At 42.2% G+C, this 15,093-nt stretch overlaps 1 protein-coding gene across 1 annotated transcript in view; it reads right to left on the reverse strand.

The window, feature by feature from the left end:
* Positions 1-14,328, reverse strand: part of LOC109954808 (fibrosin-like 1) — a gene marked incomplete at its 3' end in the record, with an annotated part of 273,238 nt that extends 258,910 nt beyond the window's left edge. Inside the window, exon 1 of the mRNA XM_020590407.1 lies at positions 13,033-14,328. Within this exon, the coding sequence (XP_020446063.1) occupies positions 13,033-13,335 (303 nt within the window). The remainder of the gene's footprint in view (positions 1-13,032) is intronic.
* Between the last annotated feature and the right edge of the window lie 765 nt (positions 14,329-15,093).

The following is a 15,093-nucleotide window of genomic DNA, read 5'->3' on the forward strand; positions in this document are numbered from 1 at the left end:
GCAGGAATGAGCCAAGTACAGCCACAACATTCACACAATATCCAACATCACACGAGACAGACAAAAAGCAACATTGTTCTTCCTTTTGCACGGAGGATGAACACTTCTCTGATTTACATGTCAGACCAATTTCCAGCCATTCTGCATTAGTTGTGCCCACATTTCACTGCCTGCCATAAATCCACTACTGCAGCAGTGGTCGATCCAGCTAGAGAGGGAGCAGCATAAAGTTTAATTTAGACAACTACGGGTAGGAGTCAGTGCGTACCTACGTGCTCAAGGGGCTTATGGGTAAACATAGGTCACTGATTGTGCCAGATGATCCGACACCTCCCAATTCTCACATGGTGTGCAGAGCTGTGTGTCCTGTACCCTGATTGGTTGATCTGACTCTGTTCTGACCGAGCAGCAGCTGCCTGCTATTGGTCCAACAGCAGGTACTGACATGTCTGAAAAGATTGGAGTAAATTGGCATTACTTGGTGGGAGAGACAACCTATTCTCAATCTAAATGATTACTTTCTCACCTGAAAAAAAAAAAAAATCAACATTTAATAAAGTGGCATAATATCAGAAAAGTGTACCAGCTTGACTCAAAATCTCCAGCATTTCCTTTTCCTGACTTGTGTGATGGATGCTCAGTTCTCATACAGCAGCAGCTAGGCAGCGCGCCTTGTCTTGCCTACCTGCTATGACCTCTGAGAAGTGGCAGTTTTTAATGCAATCATCAGCATGATGTTCAGTGCAGTCCTGAAAAGCGGTATCATTGTACTTTGTTTCAGTGCTAAGGCCTGAAATACTAGGGGTGTAACAATTCTGAATCAAAAGCGGAAACCACAATACAATACAAAAACCAAAAAACTGTGATATCAAAATATGGAACGGTGACCCCCTTTAAAAAAAAAACACTACTGTGGAGCCACCTCTGCCTTTTAAGCTGTCATTTTATTAGTAATTTAACAACTGTGGATGTAGCCTCTTAATAACAACAAGCAAATAATCAATCACAAAATATAGTTGACAATACTGGATATGTTCAACACTCAGTGTTACTACTAGCACACAATCGCTAACATTAGCAGTTTAACAACTTCTTGTTACAGACGGTAGATGCCAGCTTGTTTAAGGAAGAACATCAGGTGTCCATTTACAGCATGTACTCAAAGCAAGGTGTGGCTGGGCCAAAACAAAGTGGTCCCATATAATAATGAGGTTAATTTTGCTCTTGAAATCAGATTACACCAAGATGACCATCTGCTATGTAATACTAAAGATCTATGAATTATCACTATTGTCAAGAGCTGCATGTGCTGGACTGTAGTCTGCAGCCCCAGCAGACCCTGGTGAGGTCAGAAGGTCATAACTAAGATAAATTAAATTGAGATTGAAATTACAGTAATATTGAGACAGTGTGCCGTCTGCTTTGCAGTCTGCTCTTATGACTGAAATTGAAAGCCAAGCTAATGTGATACAAACATGTCACAAGTATAAAACATTCTCAGTGAAATACAGCCAAACATACTGAGTGGCAGAAAGTGGATCATATCCACTCCTGAATTACAGGCTACACAGCTAAAGTAACCTCTGTGCAATGAAGGTAAGAGAAGGGGAATGCAAACAGAAGCTTGGCACAGTTCTGCTTCTGGTCTCTCGCTTGCTCTCCCACACTGTTTTCTTTATTGACATCAACAACAGTCTTTATGTTCTGGCTACAAGTGTATGTATGTGTGTGTGTGTGTGTGTGTGCGTGTGTGTTTTGATCTCATTCCACACCTTTGGTAAAAACCCTGCTGGCTCTTAGGGCAGAGACACACCAAGCCGACGTGAAAGAACTAGCACCAAAGAAGACTGACTGCTGCGTCGCCTCACGTCAGCTTTGTCTGGGCCAGCCGGGTTGAAAAAGTGACACTTGAACACACCACACAGACCATAGCTAACAGCTTACTAGCACGTACAATCTGCTACTGGGTTACAGAAATAACTCTCCCTACCAGCAGTTGGCGGTATCTGTATTCGCCATTCAGAATGGGAAAGAAGAAGAGCTAGAATGCGGAAGTGTAAGCCATAAACAAAGCAGCTCTCGTTCAAAACAGCTGCTGTATATAGCGGCTTCTGATCGAGAAGATGTCTGCTAAGAAGTTGCAAATGATATTGCTGTTCTCTGCCCTTGGTCTTTTGGTTGTGGAAGAAGAAAGGAGGCTGTGGAGGTGAAAAACAAGGAGAAACCTTACTAAATGGGTGAACTAATGGATGCTACAGCGACAGGCTGAAGGGGCTATCCCAAACCATTCTCTTCTCATACATTGATTCACTAAGCTCAGCACCCAATCAGAGGGGTTCACTCTATCATTGAAGAGGCCCAACCGACCGACGCCAATTCAACGTGTCAAATCAGACGAGCCCTGACACACGCTCACCGACAGCCTGACGGTGGCCAACGGACAACCGTCAGCTCAGTGTGTCTCTGCCCTATGGTGCATGTCCTCATTTCAAACACACTGACAAAACAGTCTCTCTAAACTGAGCTGTGTGGCCTATTTGCAAGAGGGGAGCCAATGCATTTTATTGCCTTTTATTGCCTTTGATCTAAGTCTTTCTAACCTGCGGATTAAAAGAAACAAAGGAAGTTAATCTATGTACTGTCTGTACAGTACATAGGAGAGTTAGTAGAGTGACAGGCAAAAGACAAACTCTAGATGATACATACATACTTTGGCAGATCTGTCATCCAGATCTCCTTGTGGGTGACAGAGCTTGCCTTGCTCTAGCCAGTTTTACTGCAGTGGCTATGTTACATATACCTCATTTATATATCCCATTATATTTCAAACACATTCTCCCTCTTCACTCTGCTGAGCACACAGCTGCAACATTGGCTTTCAGAGACACTGGGAGGATCAGCGTCAGAGTTGGCACCAGGTCGGGCCTGTTAAAAACTGATGATATCTTATACACAAGCATGAGAACTGATGTGTAAAATACGCTTCCTGAACAAAAGTTTGACAACTGTGGGGACCTGAATTCCAGCATTTCTTACTATACATACTATATTTATATTAAGTTAAAATTTAATACTGCCAAGTGGATACATAATAACAAATCCAGAAGGGTTTTGTATTTCTCCTATAATTTAATTTTGGCATGGTTGGAAAGCCTCTAATGTAGCATGTAGACCACAAGACGCTCTCCACTGAAACCCATGGTAAGATCACTAGTACAACTGCCTCTACAGCTAATACCGCTGTAAAAATAATAGTAATAATGCTAAAATTATAGGCTCTATTTATGTACAATGATCACATACATTGGTTGCTATCATAATTCCTGATAATAACTCAAATTTCAGATGTGGCAGATGTTGAATGATCTGTTCAGTATAACTTAACAGAAACACAGGACTTTCCCAGATAATGATCCAGTTATACAATCACATTACAGTTACATTATGGCCACCTCGGCACCACTGTTGTTGAATTCATATAAAATTTTCCCAGAATCCCAGCCATGGATTGTATCACCAACATAATATTTAGCTTTCGCCTATACTGCTGGTGGAATACATAATATTTAACGCGGTGTGAATTTGGGAGTCATAGTTAACATTTATCCTTATTTTCTTATGTACAAACACATGTACTTAAAACTTACTTTTAAACAAAAACATACATTTAAAAAAAGTCTTTCAACACATTGTTAATCTTGTACTGATGATTCAACCAGGAGAGTTTCATGCCCATTCAAGCTGTTGATGTGCTCCAGTTGTGGGTCCATCAATCCATCCATTATTTATACCACCTATCCTGTACAGGGTACACCGTGCACAGGTCACCAGTCTATCACAGGGCTGATATATATGCTATGTTCATACATGCTAAAGTGATTTAAATCCAGTTCTGGTCTTCTGATCTCAGATATGTGAACAAACCAAATCCACATTTTTCAGATCGGATCAGGGCCACTTGTATATGTGCTCCTAGATCTGATTGATATCCGATCTCTAACCATGCAACCTCAGTCAGAATGGTCAGATTGGAATTCATGTGCCTTTTCCAGAATCTCACTCCTCTGCACATGCACATATCACCTGTCGTCATCAATCAGTGTCAGGTTTCACAGACTGGAAAAAACAAACATGAAGAAGAGCAACAACAGTGATAGTGGAGATACAGAACAGAGCTGGATACATGTCACTTACAAACATGAATGTAAACCATGAACAGAAAACGATCACATCTGTCAAACAAGACAGATGTCGTTTGAACCAGGAAGTTTCCTGCTGTGAGGCAACGGTGCTCACCACTTGACCACTGTTCCACTTAGAGAAAACTTTACAACTTTTACCTCTTTTAGCTCCTTATCCAGTCAACAATAACTCTATTAATGAACAGATGGCATACAAGTATTGTATTTAGATAGCCTTGAAACATCACACGTGAGATATTTAATGGAAACAAATCTTTTAGCTCTTCATCTTGGAAAAGTCAGGACAAGAAAAAAAGCCCACATAGCTTTTTCCACTGTAAAAAGAAAACAAGAATCCACTTTGAATGTCCCAAGGATCAGCTCAGTTAAACATATGTCTGTGAAGTACTGCATCGGAGCCATCACATCAGAAGTCGATGACCATGACCAGCTGATATACACATTTGAGTGAGAGGACGATAATCAGAAATGACAAACAGCTCCTTGCCAAACAGTGATTCAGATTCCATGAGCAAAGTGTGGATGAGCAACAAGGTTCTTCGTTTCAACAGGAAAACTGACTGTGGCAGCTCCGTCCAGAGTTGTCAAGCAAATGTCATTCTGACAGTGAATGGAAGAGAAATTCCACATTGCATAACCACCCTCCTATCTAAGCTCTATTATCTTGGCCACGGCGTGCTACATATCTGCCAAAGCTATCACACAAAACACTGAAGCAACAGCCCTTATTTGGCTTTGCCTGCACTCACACATGAACACAGAGACACATAGAAAAGGCTCAATGCTGCGAATACAGACAACATACCAACAAACAATGAGCAGTAATAAATTGCGGACTAATGTGTTGCTGTATCTTATTTCAGATGGGGAACTGAGTGCTGAGCAATTATTGTCAGTATCACTTGGCCTATAAAGACTATTCCCCTCAGAGCTGGTGTTGGTAGCGAGTGTCGGTAGCAGTAGAGCATGTCGACAACTGTTACCTCTAATTGCTTTCACACCAAGAGCAATCTATTAAGAAAACATGCAGCAATACTCCTCACAATGTCATATCTGCATGAGTCATGCCTTTGAAAATGAGGTCCTACTTTAAAACATGACCACATGGGCTGGAGGCTGATTTGTAATATGCACAGTGTTTCTGATGACTTAAGATTTGTGCCAGCATTACCATTTTGCAGAATCATCACTAGCTCAGTAAAGGTTTTCATTTTTCATTTTCATTTTTATCAAAACTCAGATCTTGAATACAATTAATTATTGCATTGTAGTCCTAGATATGGCGATTATAAGAGTCCTGTGGTGTCTTAAGTTGCTATTTTCTGATGCCATTTATTTCTGATGACCTGGCATGAAAACTTCCATCCATCCATGCAATATCTATACCGCTTAGCCTGAACAGGGTTGTGGTGGCCTGGAGCCAGTCCCAGCTGACATTGGACGAAAGGCGGGGTCCACTCTGGACAGGTGGTCAGTCTATCACAGGGCTGACATGTAGACAAACAACCATACAAACTCACTCCTACACCCAATTTAGAGTCACCGGTCAACCTAAGCTGCATGTCTTTGGACTGTGGGAGGAAGCTGGAGTACCCGGAGAGGACATTCAAACTCCACACAAAAAGGCCTCGGATCAGCCAAGGCTCGAATTGGAACAATCTTGCTGTGAGGCAACAGTGCTAACCACTGCTGCATCATGCTGTCCAGGCAAACTTACAAAGACTTTACAATGGTCCATTAGTACTTTTCTGAGGAGTTACTGCTTCACTCGGGTATAAACAATACTTTACAAACTCTACATGAAATGAATGCTACAAAATAATATCAATATAACACAAGAACTGTCATTAGACATGTTTTATTGACAATTAATTACACTTAAAATGTCAGATTTATTTAAAGAAATATTATACATAAAAATAAGGTTATAGTTCTCTTTTATCAGGAATAATTCTACAAGTAACAAATATTCTATTAGTACTTTAATTAAAGTCATCTACAAAGGTTATCATTTTGAAAATCAGACAAACTGACTCACATTTATTGATAATATCTACGTTGCTACTGGTAAATCTTAAGTTACTTTTTCATCATTCTAGTCATTACATTAAAATAGTGACATTATATTTAAACATGACTGCTATTACACTCAAGGCGGTAATGACAAACTCCCTTTAGCTGCTGAACTAATGTTAGCTAACATGATACTTTCACAGAATAAGCTTCTGCTTTACTTTGAATGTATGGAGATCCAGATAAAAGTGATTAAAATATAAAACATGTAATCACTACTTGACTTTTTGTAATATCAAAATAATATAAAATAGCTAAATAATATTTGCCACGGCATACAAACACTGGGTTATGATTCATGTTTAGTAGGCAAGAGCCAACAGTTCATTTCTAGCTTGGCTGACAAACACAGTGCTGATTCACCTTTGAAATTCTAAAAATGAGAAGCCTGTGAACAGCACTGATGCTGTCCTTTGATGCTATGGGGGACAATTGGGAGGTTGTAGTGAAAGAACATTTTATTTTTCAAGAGGCTGTTGGTCCAGTGATCTGATGCTTTTGATCAGATACGGTGATTGCTAGTGACACGCTAAAACTAAAAGCACCTGCAAAAGAAGCACACCACCTTACTGTGTTCACCTTGGTTTAAAGGGGGCCATTGTTGAAATCACTATTACAACTTTCTCCCGAGTGCACACGATTTAGTGAGACCAGTCAACAGACCCTTGTGTCGGATGAGTGCGAGGCTGGAAAAAAGTGACCTACACTCGCATGCAAACAAAATGTTGAAAAGGGATTGAAATAATTTGAAGGTTGAAGCAAGCCAGTCTTTCAGAGCTCTCATCTGCTCTCTGTCAGCGAAGGACACGGCTGAAAAGGAAAACAGCTATTACTTAATGAGCCACTTAACAGTGCCCTCTCCATTTAGGTTTCATTATTTTTATTATAAATCCTTCACAACCTTTGCCTAGTAGTCATTCAGTCAGAGCGTCTGCGGCCAAGTATGCCGTTATATTTTAACCAGAATCACAGGGCTGGAAAATACCCCAGATGAATGACAAATATGATTATGACTCAATCTCCAAATCATTTCTTTTTCTCATACTGGTCAAATGAAATGTCTTTTGTCAACATTGTTTAATAACACCCATTAATCAAGCAGTGGAGGAACCGGAGAGGGGTTATGAAAGGCAAAAGGGGGGGGGACAAATCAGCAGTGGATAATTACCGGGGAACCTTCTAACAGTGCAGCTCCTAATCCAGAAGGCGCGGAAACAGCATCTTAATCACAGCATAATTACATCCTGTCATTCACCGCAATGAAAACACTGAGACAGGAAGATGGAAGACGGCTCAGGACGACAAGCAGGAAATGGATATATATGCCAACAACAAGCTTACCCATGTGCTGTTATGTGCCACTTAATGTGTGTCAGTTATGTTGTACTGTCTACGCCTTCCAGCAATTCCTCACAAGCCACAGTGCCTGAAAAAAAATGAGGCTCTTATTCTGAGCTTCTGTGAGTGCTGTTAATGTCAGACTGTGAAGTGGAACCTCAAAAGAGTCAAGTGACAGCATATCAAAAAGGACTCTTACTGCAACCAACTGTAAATCAGCAAAATAGCATGAAATTGGTGGTAGAGATGTGTACTGTATGCGCCCTGCTCAAGCTTGTGCATGGGCGTCCGTGTTTGCACGCACGATACTAACAAAGCAAGGATCCGCTCATTGAAACATCTTGTTCCATAGTGCTACTAGTGGTCCAACACTCCACATGGTGCCATAAACCAAATCTCTACCACCCCAGTGGCCCCAGTGTCAAACCCCCTGTTATTTATAGAACTTTATCCCAATACCTTTATCTAAATGGCAGAGTCAGTATCTTTTATCAAATGTTTATTGACCAAACAACTGATTGATTAATCAAGAAAAGTAATAATAAAAGGTAATCCCTAACTTAATGTGTTACTTCTAAACTGCCCTCAGACTTCTTTTTAGTGTTTGATTTGATTTAATAATTGATTTGTTGAAAATCTGTAAACCTGTACACCAGAGCATTTCCTCCTGCTGCCTTTATTGTCACATAAATCCTCCAAACCTGAAGACAAATGTAGTTCTGTAGTAACAGCGAGGGGTGAGCAAGTGATTGACCTGCTTCCAGATCTACATCAACACATGTCCACGGCAAACCGGAACCTTCCTTGGATGGATATATTTAGGTCAGTGGTCGATGGCTGGGACAAATGCACAGTGGAGGTTTAATCCTGTGTTTGTGTGCTAGAGAGAAAGAAGGCTTGTGAATGTGACTGTGCATTCATCAGCCATGTTGTTGCCTCCAGTGTGTGACAGTTAGAGAGAGCCGGGGCTGGGGGACGCAGCACCGGCATTAAGAAAGCTCTCCCCATGGGATGCGTCAGGCAACGAGCAGCGCGGCCTCAGGAGGCTGCCTTGTTAATTAAAGCCAGAGCTGTTTGTCAGAGCCGGCATATGATGCACAGCATTATCACCACTGGGGGAAAGAGAAAACACGAAGCAGGGCTGCCACAACCCTTGCAACAGACCTGCTGGCTCACCACAGAAGCAAGAAGTCTTACTACAGCAATGACTGCAGTGGCTTTAGGTGACGGTATCAGTTTGCACTGTGTTACTCAACTAGAAATCAGATAGTGTACTTGCAGAGCAGGAGCACGCAGCTGACAACAATGAAAAAGTGGGAAAAGATGGGATTTACACACTACCTTGGATCTTATGTAGGCCATTAATCTCAAGAAGGCATTAGCTTCAACTCAAGCTTAGTGTTACCACATCTCCGCCTATGTGCTGAGGGTGGACTGTAGTCTGTTTGTTAATTCCTTCTAACAGGTGTGCGGTTTGAGGCCTTTCATCACAGCACTTGATGAAATACAAAGACACATACTTGTAACTGGAATGTTGGCTTACATCCATGCACCAGCTGGGAAAATATGGGAAGAGAAATTGAAGCAGTAACTGCTATCAACCCACCCCCCTTGGGCAAGAAACTTAATTTCCCCATGCTGCTTTGGTAGAGCTGCTCAGTGGCCAACGGCAGATGATGGTTAGTGTGTAAAACTGTAGAAAGCACGGCCGTGCAGAAAAAGAGCAAGTGTGTTTAGCAAAACTTCCCTGGATAAATAAAGAGAAAGATACCAGATCTCACCAAGCACTCTCAGCACTGTTGTAATATCACTATTTCAGCTAAACCTAAATCCCCATTAGAATGAATTTAGAAACTCATGCTGCGGAACGAAAAACCCAAACAAATCTGTAAATTCATGTTAAAACAGATAAACAGGATGATTGTGGATTAACAAGCGGGGATTTGCCACTCTGACGTCAGTCACACAGCAATTGGAGCAAATCAAACATCTTATTAATACGCTGACAGATGGATAATTGTGTCATTTTATTATCTGCTCACTTGTTCGATACCCACAGGGAGATTTCTGGCGGGGTTAAGGCATAAGCAGGTAATTGTTTTATAGCACTGCTGTCAGGTGAAATGCTTTTATCTCCAGGAAATCAGCCTTTCAGCAATTGAAAGGATTGCCAAATGTCAATCATTCTAATATACAATTAGTTTTGAAGTGGAATCTCTACAAGAAAAGCAGCACTTGTCACATTTTCTAAACTCATGCAAAATAATTTAATCCTTCGATCTAATATAAAAAAAAATATGAAAAGCAATTAAACTAGATACCCCAGGTTTTCATTTTCTCCAACAAAAGCCCACAATAACAAACTGACCATGCTTGAGTCATCACTGAATCATGCCCAACATTTTGCTAATCTCAATAAAGTGCCTGTGGCAAAGCAAGACGGCTGTGTTTGTACAGTCGATTTGCACAGGTAAGTAAGCGGCTTTCCTCTGAGAAATGAGGGGATTCAAAGCAAATAAACACGCTGTAATCAAATGCGGCCGAGGCTGCAAATTGCTTTCGGCCATAATGAAACAGGTTACGGGAGCAGGGAGACCGCGGTATAGCCTAAGCCTTCATCAGGGGAGCTTGATCCTATCAGCGCAGAGCTGGAATATCAACAGCAGCAACCAGTCGAGTGTGTTTACAGTCAACTTGCTCTGGGAGAAAGCCATAACCCCCAGCTCTTATGAACGAACTGTAGCAGCTGTGCACAAGTTACAGAGTAAAATAGGACAGTCAAATGACTGTGACAGTAACCCAAAGGTGACAGGGATAGAGACTAAATATTAGTATGGTGGTCATGTGGACTCACTGAACCCAGGGAGGATGGGATACTGATGTCGGAAGATTACTAATGAGACAGTAGCCTGACTGTATAGCCTGACATAAACACAGCCGTGCCTGCCATCAGTCACTTCACAGAGGTCGAGAGGACCACACACTCCCTCTGGCACGGGTGTGTGAGCTTACTGGACCATGATGGAATAGGTCAGAGCTATTCCCTGGCCAAATGCTGCTGTGTCCTTCTCATAACTGATGAGCAATTAGCACAGGTAGCATAGGTCCAGAGCTCCACTCAAGCATACAGTAAGCAGGTGAAAGCATGAGTCACCATCGGTCAGGAGACATCCAAAGACTGTATGTCATTAACAGTGATGCAGCTTATTCGCTGAAAACAAATGTGATTATTGCTGTCACTAACAGTAAAAGTATATGAAAACAAAGTCAACATGTTCATTTCATTCAAGGGGCAAAGCCCAAAATGCCTGTACACTCAGATCCACCAATGTCATTTAATAAGCACAAGCTATTTGCATGCAAGTCAAACCAATTACCAACAAGTAGCTAGCATGTGAGTATCATTTCACATAGAGATGTATCATGCCTCATTTGCTTAGCCTTGAAACATAAGCTTCTATGTAGAGCAGACTGTTCCCTCTATGTCCATTCAACATTGATTTAGCACTTAAGTAAGGAAAACATTACTGCTTGGGAATGTTTAAAATAAAACTTTTGAATTTCCCTCTCAAACACAAAGAGGCAGCATTTTTAATATGGTGAAACATCCAAAGAGAAACCCATACTGCAACAACAAACAGAACAATAAGAGTTGTGAAACTTCTCAACTAATATTGGCCCTGTTAGCACCAAACACACAGAGGAGGCTGTTTCCACAAGTCAACAGAGCAGGTCACTGTGTTGACAGCAGTCGAGGCAGAAGATGCCAGTAAGAAGGACTTTGCTGCTATGACATCTTCAGTCTTTCCCAGTCAGCAGCTGTCAGAAGTGGCAGCCACACAGCACAAAATACTCACACACACACACACACACACATCACAGCAAGATGCACTCATGCAAATGAACAAGAAAGGGCACACACATAAATATGTTAAGCACATCCGATAACATGTAACGAGTTTATCCTGAGGACGCACTACTGCACTAACTGTATAATCGTAGGATTATAGAAGAGTGTCATGTTTTTAATCCATAGGAGCTACATAGTTATTTTCCAGTGATGTGAAGTGTCTGTTATCTTTCTTATTTTACAACATTGCAATAGTTCTTCGTGCTTGGGATCCATGCACATTCACCTCCCACTAACAGCTGTCACCTTATTCCTCCCTTATCTGCTTCCACACCCACTTTAAGCACCATGAAGGGCCGAGCTAAATGGAACAGTAATATAATTACTGATGACCCGGACAGGTTAAACTTATTAACAGATGGGAGGTGGCAAATTGATGATCAGCTCCAAGTGAATGAATCTTCCATTTTATGTATGAGAGCGTACAATTGGTTTATGTTTCATGCCACAAATCTGCAATCAACCATTATAATGATGAAGCACTATGGGTGACAGATTCAGTCACGACTGATTGAAACCATCACTAGGGTTACTGTAAATGGAAGGCTGTCATTGAAATGAGGTGGCCTGTGGTATGATTCATGGGCTTTCGAATAAGCTCATCATCTTAAACTATACAGACCTCAGTGAACATGTAATATGTTTATTAAAGCCACTGATTTATATGTCAACTAGTGCTACCACTCCCAGAATGAGCAATGGAAAACCCAGGCCCTCCTGCCTTGTCAGTCTGTTTAAAGTACCGCAGGGAACAATGTTTGATTTGTCATTTTGAAAGTAATGAGATAAAATAGATATGAGGATGTCACAAGAGAACCTCCTTTCTTCCAGAAATCATGCCTCTGTCATCACACAAACCACACAGTAATGACAGAAACAAAGTTCTCAGCACGTGGTCTATCAGCCTGTAACATATGAATGCTGCAAAAGGCAGTTTATCAAAGAGCAAAATGTCCAGTGCACACTGACAACTCAGAGTGAATCAGAATATAAAATACAAGCCTGAGTGTTTGCTGACACAGCAGCATCACCAAACCATATCCTAGCAACAATTAACATCTTATTAGCAAAGCTTTGAACTTATGTGTTGCAGTTCTTGTCCAAACACTTTCATGTCAGTGACTTCAAAATAAACACACATTAGTAGACACAGAGCTGGTTCCCCTAAAAGACAACATGCTGCACAGCTGTCAACAGCCCTATGTGAGGAGAGCCAAACCAAGGACCGATCAGAGACCCCTTGAGGGGTCCCTGAGTGTCTGAGCACCCCTGGTCTACAACAACATGATAAGAAGAATGATCCCTATCCAGACTCTAATTGGCATCATCTCAATAGATTCTATAGCTAAATTAAACTAGTCCTCACGTTGCTTACAAGTGACTGGGGGCCTCGAGGATCCCCCACTTTGACAGCCACTCCACTGATGAAGCATGCAGTGCGCGCGCCCGCGCACACACACACACACACACACACAGACATCAATAGGTAACGATCCGGTTCCTCCTTACCTCCAGACGATCCAGGCTGTTGAAACTGGCGATAGCAAATCCATCAATAATATCCTCCTCCTGCGAGCTGGACTCCCGTCTCTTCCGCCGGGGGGGACGCGGAGCTCTGGCGGCGGCTGCGGGGTGCGGCGCCTTTTTACCGGGCAGGGAGGCGGCGTCCCTCTCCGGACTGTGTCCCTCCCTGTCGGAGCAGGAGGAGTTGGGGTCGGGGCTGCGGGCGTCTCTGCTCCCTGCCTCACGCAACCTCCGCACCCTCTCCCGCTTGGACCGGCATCTCCGACCCTGCTTCAATTTCCCATCCATGTTGTTAGAGAAAGCTTGCAATGTCAAAAAGAAATACAAATATAACTCCACAGCGGGTGCTCGCCTAAACGCACCGTGTAATGACAAATAGCCTAACACACACTGGACTGACAATTGTAGGCTGCGCTATAACGTGAAGATAGCGCTGTATGTGTGTAAATAACAAGGCAAATACAGCCTCATAATACTCAATGACCTTGAGTATAAACCTCCACCGATAAGCAATGTTCAAGTATCCCACACGGGCGATAGGGAGAAAGCAGAATGGCACGGATCCACACGTTATTTTGTCACGAATTTGCACTATGTCGACGGTATCCGTGAAAGCAGGTGCAAAACGGTGAAACTGTTAAAATCCACGCATTACACTCGCTTTGTAACTTTTGTCGTATCGGCACAGTAAGAAGCAATGTAAAAGCCTAAGCTCGCTGCATACCGCAGACAGCGCAGAGAAATCATGTCGCTGCCCGTTGTTGTTTTCCACCACCCCAATCCATGATTCAAGGCTGTCAAATAAAGAGCTCCAGATACTATCCGTCCGAAACAAAACGCCTGGCGAACAAGTACGTATCGATTGTGGCTGTCAGATGAGTGAATAATCCCGTCCGCGTTGAGTTTTAAACCATATTCCCCTCTGCGCTTCAGTGGCAAAGGATCCCAGGTCAGAGAGCTACTTATGCGCAGTATTTCCTAAATGATCCGAAGCGTCCGAATAAGACAACCATCCAGTGTGTAATCAAACTCCATAAGGCAACGAAGCGGTCTGTTCCAGTTTAGATCGTGTTGAGTTTCCTGTAAATCCACTCCAATCCGTCCCCTGGCTGCTCAGTTGCTCAGCAGCTCGTGGTATTTTCTATTCGCATAATAAGGCTTTAATAAGTGTCCTTAAAGCGACAGGAGTGATTAAAATCTCCTCTCCCGCTCTCATTCCCTTCATCCGAAAATTAAGAGACACAGTCAAGCCTCAGAGAACCCACATAACTGACGTATTTCCGCCACCTCTGGCCTACAATTTACCATAGGAAGGAAGCTAGTGTAGAAAAAAGGGGGAAAATCATTCTCTCTCACTGTTGGGCACACTTTGTCACACCAAACACTATTTTAGTCTGCCTGCGCCGATGCCACATAACGCGTTTCCCACTGACTGTTTGTGCTGTCACCGGTACACATGGTAAACACGCACACGCACACACTCATCTATCATGTTTTGACAACTTCTCCATTCTAACCATGTTGTCGCCCAACTCTCTGAGTTCACCAGCAGACACCCCAAGGTTTAAAAAAAAAAAAAAAAAAGTTGCATTCAGAGTCATAGTAACGTCACCTTTTCAGGAGTGTATAGTAAATATTGAAATAGGGGTCGTCATTCATCCTTAATCTGCCCTGTACCCCAGGCTTTTAAACGCTGGAGCAGCGGTGCTGTGTTTCCCAGTCTGCAGTGTGGGGACTTCCAGGGGTCCTTCTGGGAGCTCTGGGGAGTCCTCTGCAAAGTGAAGCTTAATTTATCTCTGTTCAATCAGAAAGAATTAGGTCAGTGGCATTATATAATCACTGTATTGTGTAACAATTTATTTTCATTATAAGTTTAACTCACCCTCCTCTAACATGGACACATAGGCAACAAGCAGTTATGAAAGTATGAAATTCATTATCAAGAATGTGCATGCATCCTAGCCACTAGGTTGAATTCATACTCCATGCTGTCTTATTAAACTATGTGCTGTTTTATATATATGTATTTGTTTATTTTGGAGGAAC

This window comes from Monopterus albus, unplaced genomic scaffold (assembly GCF_001952655.1).
Source record: "Monopterus albus unplaced genomic scaffold, M_albus_1.0 scaffold12.1, whole genome shotgun sequence".
Lineage (NCBI taxonomy): Eukaryota > Metazoa > Chordata > Actinopteri > Synbranchiformes > Synbranchidae > Monopterus > Monopterus albus.